An 18,730-nucleotide genomic window follows, 5' to 3' on the forward strand; every position below is an offset into this window, starting at 1 on the left:
ATTGATATTTTAAGTATTGGTTCACATTAAATAACTCTTTAATTGACTATCATTCAAAACTTCTTAACGACTTGAAAAAAATCCTAAAGTTTTTTTTACAACATTATACTGGAACCTAAAATATCCATTTTGGTTCGGAGTAAATAACTTTTTGATTGACTCATTTATAGACCACTTAAATTTAAGAGTTGTTGAAATTGAATTATGTACAAAAGTTTGCTTACACAACATTAAGCAGGATCCATAACTTTTTTAAATTTATTATAAACTTTTATTAGAAGTACTCTTACTTTAAATAAAATTTAAAAAAATCAAAGTTCACTGATATTTTTTATTGTTTCCAATGAATTTTAAATAGAGAAGTTTGACTGCAAATGTCACTTGGGCCTGCAATTAAGTTAATTAATATTTGATGATATAAGCGCTTCGGTTTATGCAAATTGCTGACCATCAACGAGCTCTGACAATCTTCTCTTGACATTGATTATGATCACTCGAATCGCGCATAATCGCAGCGATCCTATTGGAGTCAAAATAAAGCTAAGGCTCGTTCGAGCATTTCGGGTCACGAAATGTTCAACCATAAATCACGGCCCAAACACCGTCTCGTGCCTGCCAATATTTGCAGTTGAGCTCAGGGCGTGGTTATATGCTAAAAAAAATTCCAAAAAACAAACCAACAAAAAAAGGGCTCCAACGCACAACAATTTGACCCACTAAGCTTTGTTTTCTTCGCTTTTGTTGTTTCGCCTGTGCTCATCTTCATTTTTTTCCCGATCGTCTCACTTTTAGCGACACAACCTTGAAATCTTTTTCAGTAACAGCGAAAAAAAGGCGAAAAAGGCAGACTTGAAACAAAACGTTAACAGTTTTTTGTTGATGCTTTTTTGTGATGTTTTTTTTTTGCCGATTCTCGCTAAACATGTTAAAAGTTATGAAACATTTTGGGAAATTTCACTCAGTCAGGTGCAGGCTTTTTAAATAAAAATGCATAACCTATATCTTGACAGCAAAGGGATTGCAGCATTTAAAAACTGTCACACATCAACTGTCACAACAACTTCCGGCGGAAGTGAAGTAATTTCCCAACTGCAAATTACATTTGAATTTGACATACATAGATGTTACATCACTTTCAATTAGTAAGGGACCAAGTTCTGTTGGCCAAAATGTTTACAAATCCGGCTAAACACTCGCTTGTGCCAAATGGCAGATTGAATCGCTTATCGAATTTCAAGAGTGAAAGCGGCGTATACGCAATGCGGTCATTAAAAGGGCATTCAAGTGTAATTTTGTGAGTGTCTGGAGTGCTTTCAGCACACACTCGCCCCGGCATGTGTGTAATTGAGCTGTGGCAAACAAGGCGAACACACAATTTAGCCTGCAAAAATTTGTGCACACCTATTTTTGCATCTTATTGTGATTGCGACGGGTTTTGGAATTTTTTTCTTCCGTTTTTTCCTATTTTTTTGCGGTGCCTTAAGCTGCATTGTCTTCGATCCGGGTGATCATTTCTTTTTCTGTTCAACCAATTACAGTGTATATCGGCTACAAGGGAACTTGGAGTGACTCCTTGAAAAATAAAAATTTTTTAACTCTGCAGGTTTTCGAATTAAGTATTCTAAAACAATTTTAAATTTCTTGTAAGAGTTGTCTTTAATTTCAACATTTTGTCCAACAATATTAGAAAAAATATTAACGGAAAAGGGAAAACCATTTGAAATATTGAAAATTTGAAAAATACTTGTTGAAAATATTTTCAAATTTTTTCCAAACTAGCCATTTTTTCTAATAATACTTAAACTTTGCATAAGCAGCTTAAATAAACTATGTATAGGAACATTTTAAATATTTTTTCTTCTGAGAAACATTTTATTTTTAGTTTTCAACTTTATATTTCCACTTAGCGAGTATAAACTGTATTTTGAGTTCGACCAGAAAAACGCACACAATCAAAATGAGAAATTGAAATGAACAACTTTGCGGTACATTTTTGCCTTCCGGCTTCTTTTCTCTCCCTTTTGATGATTCGCTTGTCTGAGGTTAGTGATGCCGTTCAAAGTCGGGGAACATGCATATATATATACCCATAGATGTGTGTTCATTATTACCGCTGCTGTTTATCAGTCAAAGTACTGTGAAAAGGCAAGACGTAATCGGCAAAAGATGACGGAGGCGGAGGCTGCGGGGAAATTACCGCATTCCGGCATTTGCAAGTGTATTGGCTACAGGCGATGCACACAAAAAAATAAAATGATAATCGATGATTGATTGGTTATTAAATCATTCCAAATATTCGATATTTGCATATATATTATCTAAAGATTTGTTTTTAATTCAGCATGTGAATTAATATTCTTTAATTAACAGAGTAGAATTCGAGTCTAAAGGTTTATTTCTAAAAATTACCAAATTATATATTCAGAAGTATTGATGGATTGGTTATTAATTTATTAAAAAATTGTATTGTTTTATAAAATGTAAGTTAATATTCTTAAATTACCAGAGCAGAACTCCAGTCTAGAGTCTTATTTCCAAAAAATTATTAAATTATATATTCATAAATATTGATGGATTGGTTAAAAATATATTCAAAAAAGTAATATTGGTATATTTCAAAAGAAATTTAATATTGGCATACCAAATACAATGCTTTGTCACTTAAGATATATTATATAAGCAGAATAGAGCTCTCGATTTAAGGTTTATACATATATAAACAATTCCTAAATGATGATGGATTGGTTTCTTATTCGTTTAAGCAAACTTGTTCTTCCAGCATGTATAATGTATACTATTAGTTTTTTCCTACTAAAACGATATGGGAGTTCATTAGCCCCTATGAAATGCTTAGAGATCCATTAATTAAGAGACAAATGTGAATCCCAACTTTAAGCATTTCTTCAAAATAACTATATAAGATATTATCAGTTAGGATGATATTTTTCTAGTGTACTTCACTTCGTATCCCCCGTGTTTGTGGGAGTTGGAGTGTAACGGTTTTATTGGCTTGCCATGCCAAATGAAGTGCAATTGTGGTGTAAAACGCCGTGGGTGGATTTGAATTGAAACTTGGGGGCCCCAAAGGTGCCGGAATATCTTGCCGATTTTGACGCCAGGGGAGACGCCTGCCCATAAGCTAATTTGCAAATGATGCCGCACAACGACTCGCTTACGCACACGCAACAAATAATAGATATAAATAAATTATATAAAAAAAAAATAGCCATAAATTCGCCAAAGATATGCAAAATGATGAGAAATCGACTACTGGCTGTAAATTCCCGGCCAACCCGGCCTTGAAACACTTTGTATATTTAGTGTGCCCCCCAAATACGGGTTCGGCTTTTGGGTGTGTGCTAATTTTTTAAAAGAAAATCCATTGATCGGCGGCTGTTTTTTGCTTTTTAATTTGCCGCACACGTTTTCCACCGCTGACATTGAAAGCGCTTCTGTTTCCCCGCTGGTTTGCTGTTGCTCTGGAAGTTGGCCAAGTTTATTATGTTGGTACCTCTGCCCCCCCCCCCACACCCCCGACGAGCAAGTACATCAGGTTTGAAAAATCACTCCAAGAGAAAACAAAATTTTAACACGTCCACGAACAACTGGCCGACGGTCGTAATCTCCGCCAGGCGGGGAATCCGTACTTTTGCTCACGTCGCGACAATGGAAATTCACCGGACTGCAGTTCGGTTTGTCTACCTAGAAGTTATATCTAGTACATTGTGTTATCTGCAGACACGAGAGTCTGGTATTTTTTCCGGCACTTGCACATTTTTCTTATGGTTTGCAGATCATTCCAGCACGATGGAATTCTGTTAAAGTTGGGGGAAAGAAATTTCGGTCGTGATCTGATAACTTTCTCTCTTCAGAAAAAAATCTTCATCTTATTATGGTTTCTATAACATATGAATAGATATGCAAAATTGTAAATAATTAAACCATATCATGTTCAGAAAATCTGATATTACTTGTATGATAAGGAAAGTGCTCATAAAAAATATGATGGGTAAGATTGACTACCTAATATTCATTCATTCAACTATTATAATGGTCAATTTGATCAGTTCCATTATTTTGTGGAAATTTTTAAAATTAATCAGTTTGATTTTTTTTATCACGAACTTTTCACTGATACCTTCGATATAATGATTTCTCATCATAATGAAGTACAAATATTTGCTCACATCCAATTATAAAAAAAAATATCTCATTTTCTTTAGGATTGTACCATTTTACTGATCCATTGTTTCCGTCACTAATCCCTGATCCATTTGCGGCGAGCCGAAGTCAACAACTGATCTGCCGTCTGGCCCAAAACCAGGTGAATGTCTTCATGGGGGGGCACTTCTACACATATTAGTTTTGTTTTGTCTTTGGCAATTAACAGGCGTATGCTAACTCCAGTAAAGTGTGGCAATACGTCCACGAGTCGCGAGCCTGAGTCGCGGATTTAATTCAATTTAAAAGTGTGTGCAAGCATTTATGCAATTGCATTGAATTTTCTTCTTTCGCCTGCTCCGCTTTAAAGTTGTGGTGAAATTGCAACTGGAGGCTGGCTGGTTGAGTCACCATCATCGCTGCCACAACCACAACCACAACAACAACCACCGCCACCGGAGGGGGCGGCTGTGCCTCCGGGTGGGCGTGGCAGAATTGCGAAATTCAGGTGGCAGTGGCAGTCTAATTAGTTGCTGCCTTTCCCTCGGCGCACACGGCGTATGGGCAATAGTTGGAAATTTGATACCATAATTGCGGGCAGTGCCGCAGCTTCCGTGGAAGCAATACCCCTGAGCCACTAACGGCCAATAGTTTGTAGTTTATGTAAACCCAAAGAGACCCACAAGGTGGACGTAGTGCACACGGAGAAATGGGTTCAAAGATCTATCAGGAGGGTGTTTTAAAGGTCAATTTATCGTTTCGGGGGATAATCAAATCAATTTGCACTGCATATATTGTTTTTTAGCCACTTCAAGTGACTGCCTTTGTATTGATAACGTTGTTTTCTGACGATAACTTTAATATTTTAAAAATAAACATTTTCATAGTGGTTGAATTTATTTAGTTTTTAAGGAATATTACATTTTAGTAATATGAATTAAGCTGACTAGAAATAGTTTAATAAGTTCCCCTCTTAAACCTTATAGTAAAATATATATTTACATATTTATAAAAATAATATCTCTTTAAAAGATATTTAATAAATGACCAACCGTTAAGAAGAACCATCAAAATGGTCTGACAACTAAGAGAATCTCAAACTAATTTTGCATAGTTAAATGAACCATTAATAAAGACAACTAAGAAAGATTTTTAAGAAATGTCCAATTGCTATAAAAAAATAAAAATTCTCTTACAAATGGTTACCGATTAAATCCAAAACTATTTTTAAATTGTGAATATTATACTAACAATTAGTAAAGCCATAAACGAAAGATCATCAATGAAACCTAATGAATGACCGATTGATCAAAAAGTAATTCAAAAATTTTAAACCAACTTATATATTCGAAAATGATCTTTTCCTACCTTTTAAATAGTTCATAATTAAAAAGGCCTTCTAAGATTTAATGAAATATAAATTGTTTGGCTAATAGATATTCCCGTATTATGCCTAACCAATAGAGCCTTATAAGATTCAAAGAAATAAAATAAGTTTAGGTAATTGATGTTCCCCCATTTTTCCGAGTGGGAGCCTCAATTAAAAGACCCCAAAGACGGCCTCCCATGCAAAATGGCAACCGAAGAAGGTTGACAACTCCATGACCAGCGACTGCTCTTGAGGCCTGCCCCCCAAATGGAATCCGCCATAACCCAGTTTGAGATTGGGTGGTGGTGGTGGTGGTGGTGTTGTAGCGGTGGCAACTGCCCACTGGCCACTGCAAAGTGTCTACCGGCCACTGTCCACTGGTGGTAAGTGTGGTTGCGATTCCGATTGCAACACTTTGTGGCAGCTAAAACGCGTGCAGCTTTTGCCCGCTTTTGGACCAGATCGCCTTACATCTCTCTGCGTTTTCAGTTTTCAGTTTCGTCTCGTTTCATTCTCATTTTCATTTTCGGTTTCGATTTCGTTTTGGCATTCATGACAGCAAACCCGTTTAGTTTTTGGTTTTCAGTTTCGTTTGCTGCCGGCCAATTGCCGTGGGACGAGTTTTGTTTGCGAGCGGGCTTTTGAGGAGGCCTCAGAGCTTCAGGATGGGGCGGCTTCTCTTTTTTTACTCTACTTTTTTTTACGGAATCTCACCTGAACGTCCTTAAAGGTCATACGAGTTGTAGGGCAACTTCTTGCCACTTGTTGCATGTTTTTATCCAGTTATCGCGGCCACAATCGATGGCCAGTTGGCCGAGATGCGGCCGTCGTCTTAACGGAATTTAAAGGCTAACTGGTACAGTGTCGCTTAACCGTATCATTTCGCACGACTGCCCCACTCAGGCACTCAAGTTCAAATCGAATCGATAGATCCGACTATCTGCTCCACAAAGGTGAACAAACCTTCGACGAGCGTCGGGCCTGGCCGAAAGTGAAAACTCATTGGGATGCCGGGCGTGAGTTCGGCCATTGACGGCAATTGAATCTTGGCCAGAATCGCTGAAATCGCGGCTGCGGATATTGCATAAGCCGCAGCCCGAAAACGGAAGGCGTAGAACGGAAGCCAAAATTGGTAACGGAATTTTAAGAGTCTCCATCCGAAAAGAACGGAAATCTCGAGGGGTTATTAGACAGTAATATACCCTTTAAAAGTAAAGTAAAGCGGGTTTTTTGCTAGGAAATCACAATTGATAGCTCATTCTGAATTGATTTAAACAATTTTAAATAGTATAATATTAATATTTGACATTATACCAACATTGGTAACTACATTTTAAGAGTCTTTGTTCAAAAAGAACAGAATTCTTCAGCGGATTTAAGGAAAACCTCTTATAAATAGGCCTATTGTACACTGTGCGTGTGGCGGCAGAGCTATTTGTTATGCCCTTTGTTTAGGAAGCTGCCTACCGCTAATTTATAGGGTTTATTATAAAAATGTTACCAATTACATATTATTTGGAAGGCATTAATTGAATCCTCATTTTGTTTGATAACACTCTAGAACTTTAATTTCAAATAATTAATTGAACATGGACTGACAAAGTATCATCCAGCTAAGATTGCTTTTCCATTGATATGGTTATTTGATTCTCAATGTAATTTGCAGTCACTTATCGGTATTATGACTTAATCTGGCATTAACTGAAGAGCCATTGAGTTGGAGTCGGCAAGGCAAGGCAATCGATCTGGCAGCTGTTTTGAAAAGGAGTGGAGTGGGGGTACCAGCATTAGATGTAATTAACAAGATCTTCGGCTGGAAAGGGGAACAGTAGCCAGGCGGATCCATTAATCAAACTGCCGCTTCGCAGGGTCCCTGACTATGTATAGATACTATCGACAATCGACTTTATGGATAGCACCGTCTGGTGCATATTAAACTCTGACGTTGGGGAATGACGGGCATGCGAATTCCGTCGAATGACGTGGCTCCCAGTTCTGGCCAAAAGTGTTTGCGGGGGTGTTGGCATTAGCCAGCTCACGATGCTACCAAAATGGCTGGCATTGCGGCCAAGGATGAGGCTGATCATCAACTGTGCTTGCACGAACCGAGCCGGCTTAGAATGCGAATTGGTCGAGGAATTGGCCAGCTTAATGAGCTGAGGGCCAGAAGCATAGGAAAATACGAACTTGAGATAGTTATAGCCAGCTCGATTGTTCAGTTTCCATTGGGCTGGCCCGACCTCGGGCTGCAACTTGGCTCGGCTGCAATTAGCCAGAGCATTAATCATACGCCTCGTTGGCCCGCTTGGATCATAATTATCTCTGCAAGCGGCTGCTGATCTAAATACGGTCATAATTTCGTAACGCACTTGACCCAAGCTATGCTAATGATATATCATTTGTAATCGAGCCAAGGAAAAATATGAGCTTATCTTCAGACTCGAAGGAAGGATTTACCTTTTCCACAGCATACTGAACGGTTTTTAACCAGACCAAAATTAATTAAATTTTATGGGGTTTCGGTTTGATTAATTCAATGAACGGAAGTGGATTTGGTTGCCATAGAATCCCATTGAAATGCAAATCGAATTAAATTATCGGTAATTAATTCACTCGTTACGGAGTGAATTGAATCGTGGAATTATTATGCGATTGCATGAATCCCAGCCAAACTAAAGTGAATGCTCAGCCACCGAATTATTATCTGTGGAGATAAATATTTATTAAATCGGACACTAAAAATGCAATGAAAGTGGGTGGATTGTATATTGTTTCTATACGGACGTTGAGTTAGTTACAGTTTTTCTAATAAATTAAAATGACACTAAAATGTTTCTAACAGTCTTTGAAGTTAAATATTTAAGAAAATAATAAAATCTGCAAGTACTTTTTAAAGGTTTTCTTTGATTAGCAACCACGTACAATGCTGTTGCCTAACTTCTTTTAAAGGCATTTTCAATTTTAAAATATTTAAGTTCCATATTAATTTAAAAGTACATACTTCTGCTTAACTGGATATATTTAAGTATTTTTGTAATGGAGTTATGTTTGTTTTTTAAATAATTCATATACTCCCTTGGTCCAAGATTTAATTAATGATTTTATAACTCCTTAAATAAATAATTAACTCTCCAAGACAGGCACATAAATTAAATGAACCCATCGTAAACATCTCGTAAAGTTAATATTTGCCACGTAATTTTTTATAGTCCTCCCAAATTGCAGCCATATACCTTAAGTAATATCCACCAGACACCTTTTCCCATTTTCCCCAGCAATACTCACATAGGACAGAGTGGGCTGGGCACTGCTGATGACCAGTTCGCCTCCACTTCGCTGCTTTCCGAGGAGCGACTGATGCAGCCGGTTGGTGCCATAGTACATCTCCCAGATGCTGGGCTTCTTGCGGTGCCACTCGGCGATGCTCTCCCGTTCCCGCTCCCGCTCCCGCGCCGCCTTATCCCCGCCAGCTCCATCGATGGTGCCGCTGCCACCGATTCCCTGACTGCCACTGGCCACCGCCAGGATGGGCTTGTGGAAAGTGAGATTCCGCTGCATTTGCGTTATCATCACCGGATGCAGTGCCTCCAATTCCAGCTGCGGCGTGGAGGCGGGCGAGGGCGTGGCACTGCGCGACATACTGGTGGTGGTCACCTCCGACTCCACATAGCACTCGGCGGCGGGGAAGATCTCCGCCAGGGACTTGCGCTTCATCTTGAAGTTGGGATCGCTGGCACATCGAATGGTCATGATCTGTTCGCGTACGCTGAGAGGTCTGCCGCTGGCGGAGATCAGGACACCGTCGCGTACCGCCTCGTAGGCGTTCAGCTGTAGATCGGCGCAACTGCGTCGACGTTCGAGGGCGTTCTGCAGCCGGACCACATGTTGCTGGCGACCCAGACCGCTGCACAGCTGGCGGAGCTCCAGTTCACTGTGCTGGTTCATCCGCTGCAGATAGGACTCCAGTTCGTGCTTCAGGGTGTGGATCATACCCTCCAGCTCCTTGGGCACATCGGTGGGCGGTGTGCTGGCGGGTGTGGGCGTGGTTGCGCTCGAGGCGGGGGGCGTGGCACGCGATAGGAGGCGAATCTTATCACGGACATCCTCCAGTAGCTCACGGGTGTTTTGGAAATGCAGTTGATCCTCATAGCGCTTGGCATACGTCTCCTCGGCCCGTCCCCTCTCGCTTTCCAGGCGGTAGGCATCCTCGGGACAGGAGTTGATGTACTTGGCACACTTGTAGTTGTTCTCCGCCAGCTGCTCGTCGTTCAGGAAGCTGGGATTGTCGATGCCCCGATGAGGCCCCACGTTGGGCGCCAAAAGAAAGGCATCTAGGTCAATGTCCAGCAGAGAGTCATCGGGCAGGTTCTCCTGCTGTTGTTGCATCTGCTGCTGCTCCATAATAGTGGGCAACTGGTTGTAGACCCTCAGTTTCTCTCCAATATCCATCGGATGGCTGGGAACTTCGGTTCTCCCCCCAGCTGCCTGCATGAAGCTCACAATATGCTCCTGGGCATACAGGCAGGGAAAGGTCTTTAGGTGCCGGTCCAGATTCTCGATGCTCGTCTCCAGGATGCGCAGTTTGCTGCTATAGTGATGCAGTCCCTCGGCCACCTCGGCCTGTGACTGGATTTGATGATGGTCATTGGATGAGGCAGGTGCAGCTCCAGCTGCATCTTGCATGTCCAACCGCTGACTCTTGACTGCGGACAGTTTTTCAGCGGAGGCTACTGGTGGGTCCGCAGCTGCCAAAGCCACCTCCTGGGGAGTCGCCACTTTCGTTGGCAGCTGGAGTGGTGGTCGCTGTCGCTGCCTAACGGCCACACTCTTGATCTTCTCCTGGACATCGATGACCGGTTCGCAATAGATATGCTCGTCCAGCGAGTAAGTGGAGCACACATTGGAGCTGTAATAACCGGACGAGCCGCTTTTGTCCGTCGAATAGTGTGAGCCACCCGTCTCAGTTGACTGTGTTGCTGCAGCAGCAGCAGATGTTGCTGCTGCTGTTGCAGATGTTGATGATGCTGTTGCTGATGTTGTTGCTGCTGCTGCTGCTGTTGCTGCTGCGAGTGGCAGTCCGGAATCCGTGGAATGCGTGCTGCTGACATTGGAGGCAATCGAGCACTTCTTGCCGCGCTCCCCCACTCCCGCGGAGGTGGTCACCTCCAGCTGTTGGTCGTGACCACTTGCATTCCCCATTCCACTGCCCAGACCATGCCCATTCTTCAATGGCATTGGAGCCGCTGCCGTGGAAGTGGATGTGGCTATGGATGTGGCTGTGGACGATGGCGGGGCTGGTGTTGTTGCTGTCGCTGAGCTGCAATGAGAGCGGGAAAAGCGAGGGAAAGAGTCATGAAAATCGGTGGAAAACACTCGGTTGAAAGGGAAACCTCGCGTTGGAAAGTGGTTTTTGTTGGTTTTTCGCAATCGCCGTTTTGTTTATGCGTCGCCAACTGGGAAACGACTGAAGAACTGTGGGCAAAATATATATTTTTCTTGCAAAAAACTTTGCCTGACTGTATTTAACATGCTACAAAGTAATCTTTATAAACGGGCCTACAAATATGTAATGTATGTAACATATTTTACTTCATTTTGTTATGAAATATTAAAAAAATAAATCAATTTATTTTAAACACATTCCTTAGCCACTTATATAAAAGTAAGACGTTATTTATTAAAAATAATTTTATATCTTATTTTTGCAAACTCTTTTTGAAAAATTAAATATGTCTGAAGAATTCAAAATAATATCAATTTTTAAAACTCAGCTAAATCACCTTTTTTTTAATCCTTTGCTTTATTTCTACCCAATTTATTTGGAATAAACCAATTTTCTCATCTAAGCTTTTTAAAATTTTTTAAGCACCTGCCTTAAGTTGGTTTTGTTGATTTCAAAATATTTTCTACTGCAATTTAAAGTTGTTAATTTATTTTTTAAAAACCTTTTGCGTCATGTCTCTTGGCAATATTTAAAATAAAATAGATATATTTCATTTCGTTTTAAACACATGCCATAAGTTTGTTCATAGGTTTTAAAACATTTTCTGGTGAAACAAAAAACTTGCAATTTATCTTCATCCCATGGTGAAGCGCTTAAAAACTTCACAGCCGAAGGCGAAAACTGGTTAACTGGGTTAGTCGCTTTGTTTACGTTTTCCATTTTTTCTCGGCCAGCTGATATGCAAATAACGAAAGTGTATTGGACTGGGATTCCCTATAGAATATCTCCCGGATGTCCGAAATATACTTATTCTGTGCAATCACATTTAGTTCTTACCATTCCTTACGTATATATAAGCAAACGTTTGAAAGCGTGTTTTAGAAATTCAGCATCAACATACAAATTCGATTTCAATTCAAATAAACTCGTTCTAAACAGGATTTCGGCTTGAGTTACTGTTGCAATTCGGTTAGCTTTCGGTTTGTTTGATTTTTGTCTGTTTTTTTTTTGGGTTTTTATTTTACTGCCTAACTGTAAAGTTAGGCATGCAAGTGAAGTCTACTGCTTTGAGTCACTTTTTGGCTGAATTTTTCGTTTTTTCCTGCCAACATACATATGTGTGTGTTTCCAAGTTTGGCCAAGTTTTTGGTGAACCATGAAATTCGCCGGTACCCGATGACTTGGGGAGCAAAGGATGGCCAGAGGTGGCCTGCTAAGTGCAGCGAAATGAAATGGAAACTTAATTGAATGGAACGGAAGCTTCCCACTGTGGAAGGGCACTAAACTTCACCGAACTCTTTACAGATGGCTACCGACTGTTTTTGGGCAAATTTATGGGGCCAGTCTTTTCGATCTTTTTGCGGATAGCTCGGAGTTACATTGCAGCACTTTCAAATAAAGTTGAATTTATCCAACTCAAAGTCATTTAGCCCTAAGTCTTTTTAACAGACTTATATTTGCACTCAGACATAGTCGGTAAGTATTTGTAAATTTGATCATATATCACATTATTTGTTAATAACATTGACTTATTAATCTTCGTAATTGCTCCATATTATTAGGTTTCTTAGGCTCATTCACCTATTAATCTCCATAAGTTCCAAAAAAAGTAGTTACTATTCACATCCTTATCTCTTGTGGATCTGCGAATGGACTCATTTTGTATTGCCTTTTCATTCTCAATCGTATCATCAATTTACACCCTCTCATGCTATTTGTTAACAACATAATCTATACCTTTTATCTTCAAAGACATTATTAGATTTCTTGGATTGACTTACTAATTTATCACAGTTTTAAAATATATTATCTATTTAGATCATTATCTCTTGTGGATTTTTAAACTAATTTTGTGTTATCTTTTCTCTTTCAATCGTATCATCAATCAACTGAGCAATTTTCGACTTATTCTATTTTTTGTAAAACTTTAATATATGCAAACCACTTAAATCATTAATTGATTGATTGCTAGTATTATTATTTAAAGTATTATTAAAAGCAACCTATTGGTAGATTAGGTTTATTAAAATTAATATTGACTCAATTCCAAGAGTCTATATTAATTTTAATAAACCTAGTCTTGGACCCCGAGAGATCTAATTTCCTAAAAGCCCCACTGATTGATTGCTCCTTCACCCAAGAATTATTATTCAAAATTCTAATCGCACCGCAATTTGCATTTTCTCTGGGGCAGATTTGCATTTTTGACCGCTTGGCGCCAGTGGCATTGCTTTAATAACTCACTTACGATCGGTAACAAGTCCCAGATTCGGTTCTCAATGCACTCGGCGTTTGGCACTAGGTCAACATTGGCTTTTGGCCAACTCGAATGAGTGCTGAAAGTTGCGTAATAACGGTTGTTGCTACCAGATATTGTTGCCGCAGTTTTACGGTTCGGTTTGGATCACTTCAGTTCGTTTGGGGCTGTTCTTGTATGGTAAGTCGGCGCGTTACGCACCCAAAAATTGATAAGTTGCGGTCAGTGGCGAGTGTTACTATGTAGATATTTTTATTTTATTTTTTATATTTGGTGGCGCAGCTACCGATGCGTAGTGGCAACAGGCCATAGATATCGCACCAACAGAAGCGGCAAGGTTACCTTTTCGGCTCATGAAATATTTTGCAATCTTTGGGGTATAGGTATAGGTATAGCTATGGCTATATGTTTATTTTGTTTGTTCGAACTGTGTTAATTAAAATGTTCAGCCTCGTTTGCATGCACGGAACACTGGTGGACCGGCGGACAAGCGAATTTGGCGGACAAACGGACAAGCGGACATACGGACAAGCGGACAAATAGACTATATTATAGACCGTTAGTAAACACTATCGTGTGACCGCTAATTGTTGTTGACTGCTTGCCAAGACAAATTACAGGCGACTGAAAATTCGGCATCTAAGTCGCGATCTGGCCCCGTCTATCAATTGCAAATCAATCAATGGGCCGGCGCGTTTTTATTGCAGCGATTATATCGACGATTTCGCACATGCTTAACGCTCAAGATGGATGTATGTATGTTGGATTGGCTAAACGCCTAAAGCGACCTTGGCATAAGCCAGAGATACGCATAACGATGGCCTAGGCGGTCTCCAAAAATCGAATACAAATTAGCAAATGGCGATGGGTATCTAACTGCATCGATGGGGGCTTATGGGACAATGGAATCGTACTTGGCCAAGGTCGCCTTGGAGGAGCTACTGTGCGAAATCCACTCCCCAATGGGTTTTATCATAGTTGGCATGCGTGAGCAGTAAGTATAGGTAGTAGTACCAACGCCGTTCGGTAAAGAGCGGGGAGTACGTATGGCTATATGGCTTTGACCTTGGGGGGAAACTCTTGGGAGCTCTTTCCTTGATCCGCTGCGAATCGTTTGCTATTTTGACAGCATACTATATCTGCCCGATTATCTTATCATGGCTATCGTGCCAGTGCCTGATTTCCATATTCTGACCCATGCAATGACCAAAATAGCTGAAACAAGTTGGAAACCGAAACTATCCGCCAATTAATTGAAATTGCTGTCAATACACGGCACGACTTAATGCATATGCATACTCATATATGCACTGGGAAAAAACTTGCTGACTGTCTAAATATCATATAAGATTTTAATATTCATCCGTTGTGGTTTCCTAATGATTTTAAATATAGAAATATTTAATTTCCCATATTTAATGTGATATCATGTTTCTTATTGATATCATCTATTTTCTATTTTGACTAAGATATTTTTTATTTAGTTCATGAAATTTAATATATTCTGTAATCATTCTATTGTTTTGGTAATTCAAATATTATTTTTTAACTATTCCCTTTTTTTGTCAGTGTACGAGTGCACTTGTATGTGTTCAAGTATTTATTTTGTATTTTTGATAAATATTTCAAACCAAAACGGGCTCTCAGCCTCTGACCTTCGGCGATTCGAAGATCATGTGCTGCTGCTGCTGGTGGCTTCTTTAATTTCAATTAATAAACGTAATTGTTGCAGCTGTCTGCAGTTGCTGCAACGCTGCGGCGATGACCGGCGACAAGTGTTTGCCAAGCTTCTCTAAAAACAACAAGATATATGTGCATATATACGAGATATGTATATACATATATGAAGACAAAAAGAGGTGAAGGCTGACAACAGGCGCCAAAAACCGCATTGCTCGATGCAGCAGCAACTGCAACAGCAACTGCAGCAGCAGCAGCAGCAGCAACTTGAACTTCGCTGCCACTGCAGACATGATTTACATACCTAGGCGCTGTGGCAGCAACAGGTTGCCTTCGCCGATCTCAGAACCATCTCTGGCTTAATCATAATCCCCATTTGGGGCAACACTCCACCACTGATTGCTATCCGGCTTAATGCCGCGCTAATTGGCTCGCAACAACATAATTACAAAATATCACCGGCTGCTGCTCAAGTGGCTGGAACCGTGAAGTGTTGCGTCCGTAATTGCATTAACAACAGGTAGGGTTTCCGATCTGCGACGGTCGTGCCTTTTCTGGTGTTTTCTCTCTTGGTCTCAACACCCCCCTCCCCCTATTCCTAAAGTCAAGGTCGCCATGGAAGCAACGAAGGTCGCTGCAGGGTGATGGGTATCCATATCTAAATTTGGAATTTGATGCACACTTTATGGTCTTCCATCTTGACTTTGGGTGAGCAAGTGCACTTTATATGAGAGTTCTGTTATCTTATAGGGGTATGTCTCTGAAACTACTATTGATTTCTAAGTGGTTCGCTTTAAAAAAATTGTTTACAAATCAATAGGTCTCCTAATATAAGTTTTTTTGGAGTATCAAAGTAAATTATTGGTTGCTAAACATTAAATAAAATGTCTATTCTTAAAATATATATCATACCTAATGCCATATTCAAATGCACCAAAGAAATATATTATAATAATAATAATATTATAATAATTATTGGAATTTTTTGTTGAAAAACTTTGGTCAGGTGTTGGTTATATGGTTATAACAATATATGGTTACAATTTTATAGGCTTGTAATATTGAAAATATTGAAAACAAAATTAAGGAAAATGAATTAAAATGCAAAAGTATTAGTAAGTTCAAGTTCAAGAGTAGTAAGTCCAAGAAAGAAGTCCTGATTAAATCCTGATTTTTTTTTTATTTTATAATAATGATAATATGTAGTATACACTGGTACTTAGATCAAAATGGACTCATTTTTTAGTTTTTTATAGTTGTCTTTATTAATTTCCTTACCTTTGATATTTGAGCATGGCTCGTGGAAGAAGAAAATTCTCACTGCTGCCTTTCGGTGCCGATTTGGTTGCACCTCCTCCATTTGGAGCAGCTCCGCCGGCGGGTTCCTCTGCTCCTCCTCCCGATCCGCCTGCACCTCCTCCGTTTCGAGCAAAGAAGGCTCCCAGGCGTTGCAAGTAGGCGAACTTATTGGCCCCACCGGGGTCTTTGTGGGCGGAGTAGCTCCTGGTGCTGCTGCTCCGACTGCTGCTGCTTCCGTTCCTGCTCTGACTTCGACTCCTACTGTGGCTCCTGCTCCTGCCCTGACTCCTGTGCCCCGCCTCGTCCTCCTCCTCGTCGTAGGGCAGCACCTCGATTGCATCGAAGTCGTAGGAGTTGAAGTAGGCCTGCTCCCGGGTGCGCTTCACCTGGGCCGCCTCCGTCACGTGGTCGGCGGATATATCCGTGGCTGTTTTCTTGCTCGCCGTGCCCGGCGAACTTTTGCAGATGGGCATGGTTGTCTATAAGAAAAAATATTCAATTTAATTAATTTATTGATCAAATCTAAAGCTGCAAGAATTTTTCATTGATAAAGTGATATCACTTTAACTCGCTTAAGTTTTATTTTTATCCATTTACTGTTGACAGAAATAATTCAAATTTAACCATTGAGGCCAAATATTGTGGTCAAATTCCAGAGACCATGCAAAAATTTGTTAATTCTTAAAAAAATGTTCTTTTAGAGAACTTGCTTCATTACTGTAAGAATTTGTTAACCGACTCTTTCTTATAAAATCTGAAAAGATTTGGAATACAATTTTGTTAAGTAAATTCTTTATAATAGGAACGTGAGAAAAGTATGGCTTTCAATTATATGGGTAAGTTAAGTACATACATATATATTTGTTGTATTTTTAATTTGTTTATGAAGGGCTAACAAATAGAAACCCTTGAGAGATACACTCATAAATATATAATTTGATATGTCTTTTTATAGAAAGGTCAACTTTTTATAGAAAAATCCCCTCTAGATAAACATTTTTAAGAAAACAATGTTCCTGAAAATTAGAAAAAAGCATTCTTTCTTGCATTCTTTTCTGGCGATGGCAAGCAAAATAAAATAGCATATTTTATATTCGATAACGCTTTTTAAGGGCTTCATATGGTTTAATTCGTATGTCTAGTGGGTAGTTAAAATTTCGTTTTTCAGGAAAAGACTTGATTAAGACCTAATAAATAGATTCAGAAAGTGGCGATTTAAAATGCTGCATGCTGTTTTAGAGAGGGCTTTTTTGTTAAAAATAAAAATGCAGGAGCTTGCACAATTTAACGCTCCGGTGTTTACGGCTCTTTGGCGGCGGCGCCTCCAATGCATCCGCTTTGGCCAACTGGAGCTGCAACTGGAGCTGCAACTGGAAGTGGAGTTGGAAGTGGAATTGGTAGTGGAAGTGGAACTGGTTTGGCGCTGGCAAAGAATCCACTTCGTGGCCACGATGCAGTCGGTCTGATGTTGATGCAAGCGTTTTTGCCTCGCTCATGACTTTGCATTAATTAGCCAAAAAGGGTTTTGCGCAATTGCATAATTTTTCTGCAACGCGTGTTGTGTGCCTCCTCCACCCCCCTACGCTTTGGCCATAATTTATGGTAACGTGGCTAAATGCCAACCGATAGCACACCCCCAAAACTGATGATGATGCACCCAAGTAACCAAATGCATTTACGTGAAAGCAGTGTCTGGTTGAGATGGGCAGTTAGGAGTGTGATCGATAGATAAGTGTACCGTGCTGACAGCTTCATCATCGCCGCCAAAGTCAAAAGTGCCCAGTTGGCTCATCGTGGTGGCGTAGGTTCCGTGTTATCTGGCCAAAGAGCTGACGAGGCTGCCGTTTCTGCCATTTCTGCGGTTTCAGCCCCAGTCGATGGTGTGGCAATCGGCGATTTTTATGCCACACAGAGTGCAGACCTCGCGGAAAACATTAAACGATACAGCCCACCCGCCTATAGTTCAAATTATTGCCTACCTATGCAAGCAGCCAAATTGGCGATGATTCCGAAGTACAATTCCGCGTGGGCTCCAAGCGAAAGTACCACTTTTGCTTATGGCCTATTTTCCCAATTGCCGGTATGCATTGTCTGATTTAGGAAATATTTTGTGAATGCAAGATCTGCTGAGTTTGCATAACAGCCGATTAAAGGAAGTTTATGTTATACCCTGAAATAATCAATACTATTTAAAAACGTAATTATCCAACCAATTTATTAACAATTATAGTCTATCTAATTTACTTTGATGTAAATACAAAATTCCTTAGCTTATTAACACAATAAGTTTATAACAAGTTTATAAAATGTCTAATTAAAGATTACAATCATCGTATCTAATATTAACTACCTTGATTTAAAGATTTCACTATTAAATTTAGCAATTTAAATGTTTTTTCTTCTAAATTTTAATATGAAACACAAAATGTGGAATTCAATGTGGACATTTTTGTAGTATTCCTACTCTTTTTAGAAGTGTGAAAGGGCCTCTAACTTAATTATAAAGATTCGGAAGTGAATA

At 39.8% G+C, this 18,730-nt stretch overlaps 1 protein-coding gene across 1 annotated transcript in view; it reads right to left on the bottom strand.

Annotated features, from left to right (window-relative positions):
• LOC108009929 (uncharacterized) overlaps window positions 1-18,730 on the bottom strand; it is a 31,649-nt gene that overhangs the window by 780 nt on the left and 12,139 nt on the right. Inside the window, exons 2-3 of the mRNA XM_017074670.4 lie at window positions 16,189-16,688; window positions 8,816-10,847 (exon numbers count right to left, since the gene is read on the bottom strand). Coding sequence (XP_016930159.3) covers window positions 8,816-10,847; window positions 16,189-16,682 — 2,526 coding nt within the window. The 5' untranslated portion in view covers window positions 16,683-16,688. The remainder of the gene's footprint in view (window positions 1-8,815; window positions 10,848-16,188; window positions 16,689-18,730) is intronic.

The sequence above is a fragment of the Drosophila suzukii genome, chromosome 2R, assembly GCF_043229965.1.
Source record: "Drosophila suzukii chromosome 2R, CBGP_Dsuzu_IsoJpt1.0, whole genome shotgun sequence".
In the NCBI taxonomy this organism is placed as follows: Eukaryota; Metazoa; Arthropoda; class Insecta; order Diptera; family Drosophilidae; genus Drosophila; species Drosophila suzukii.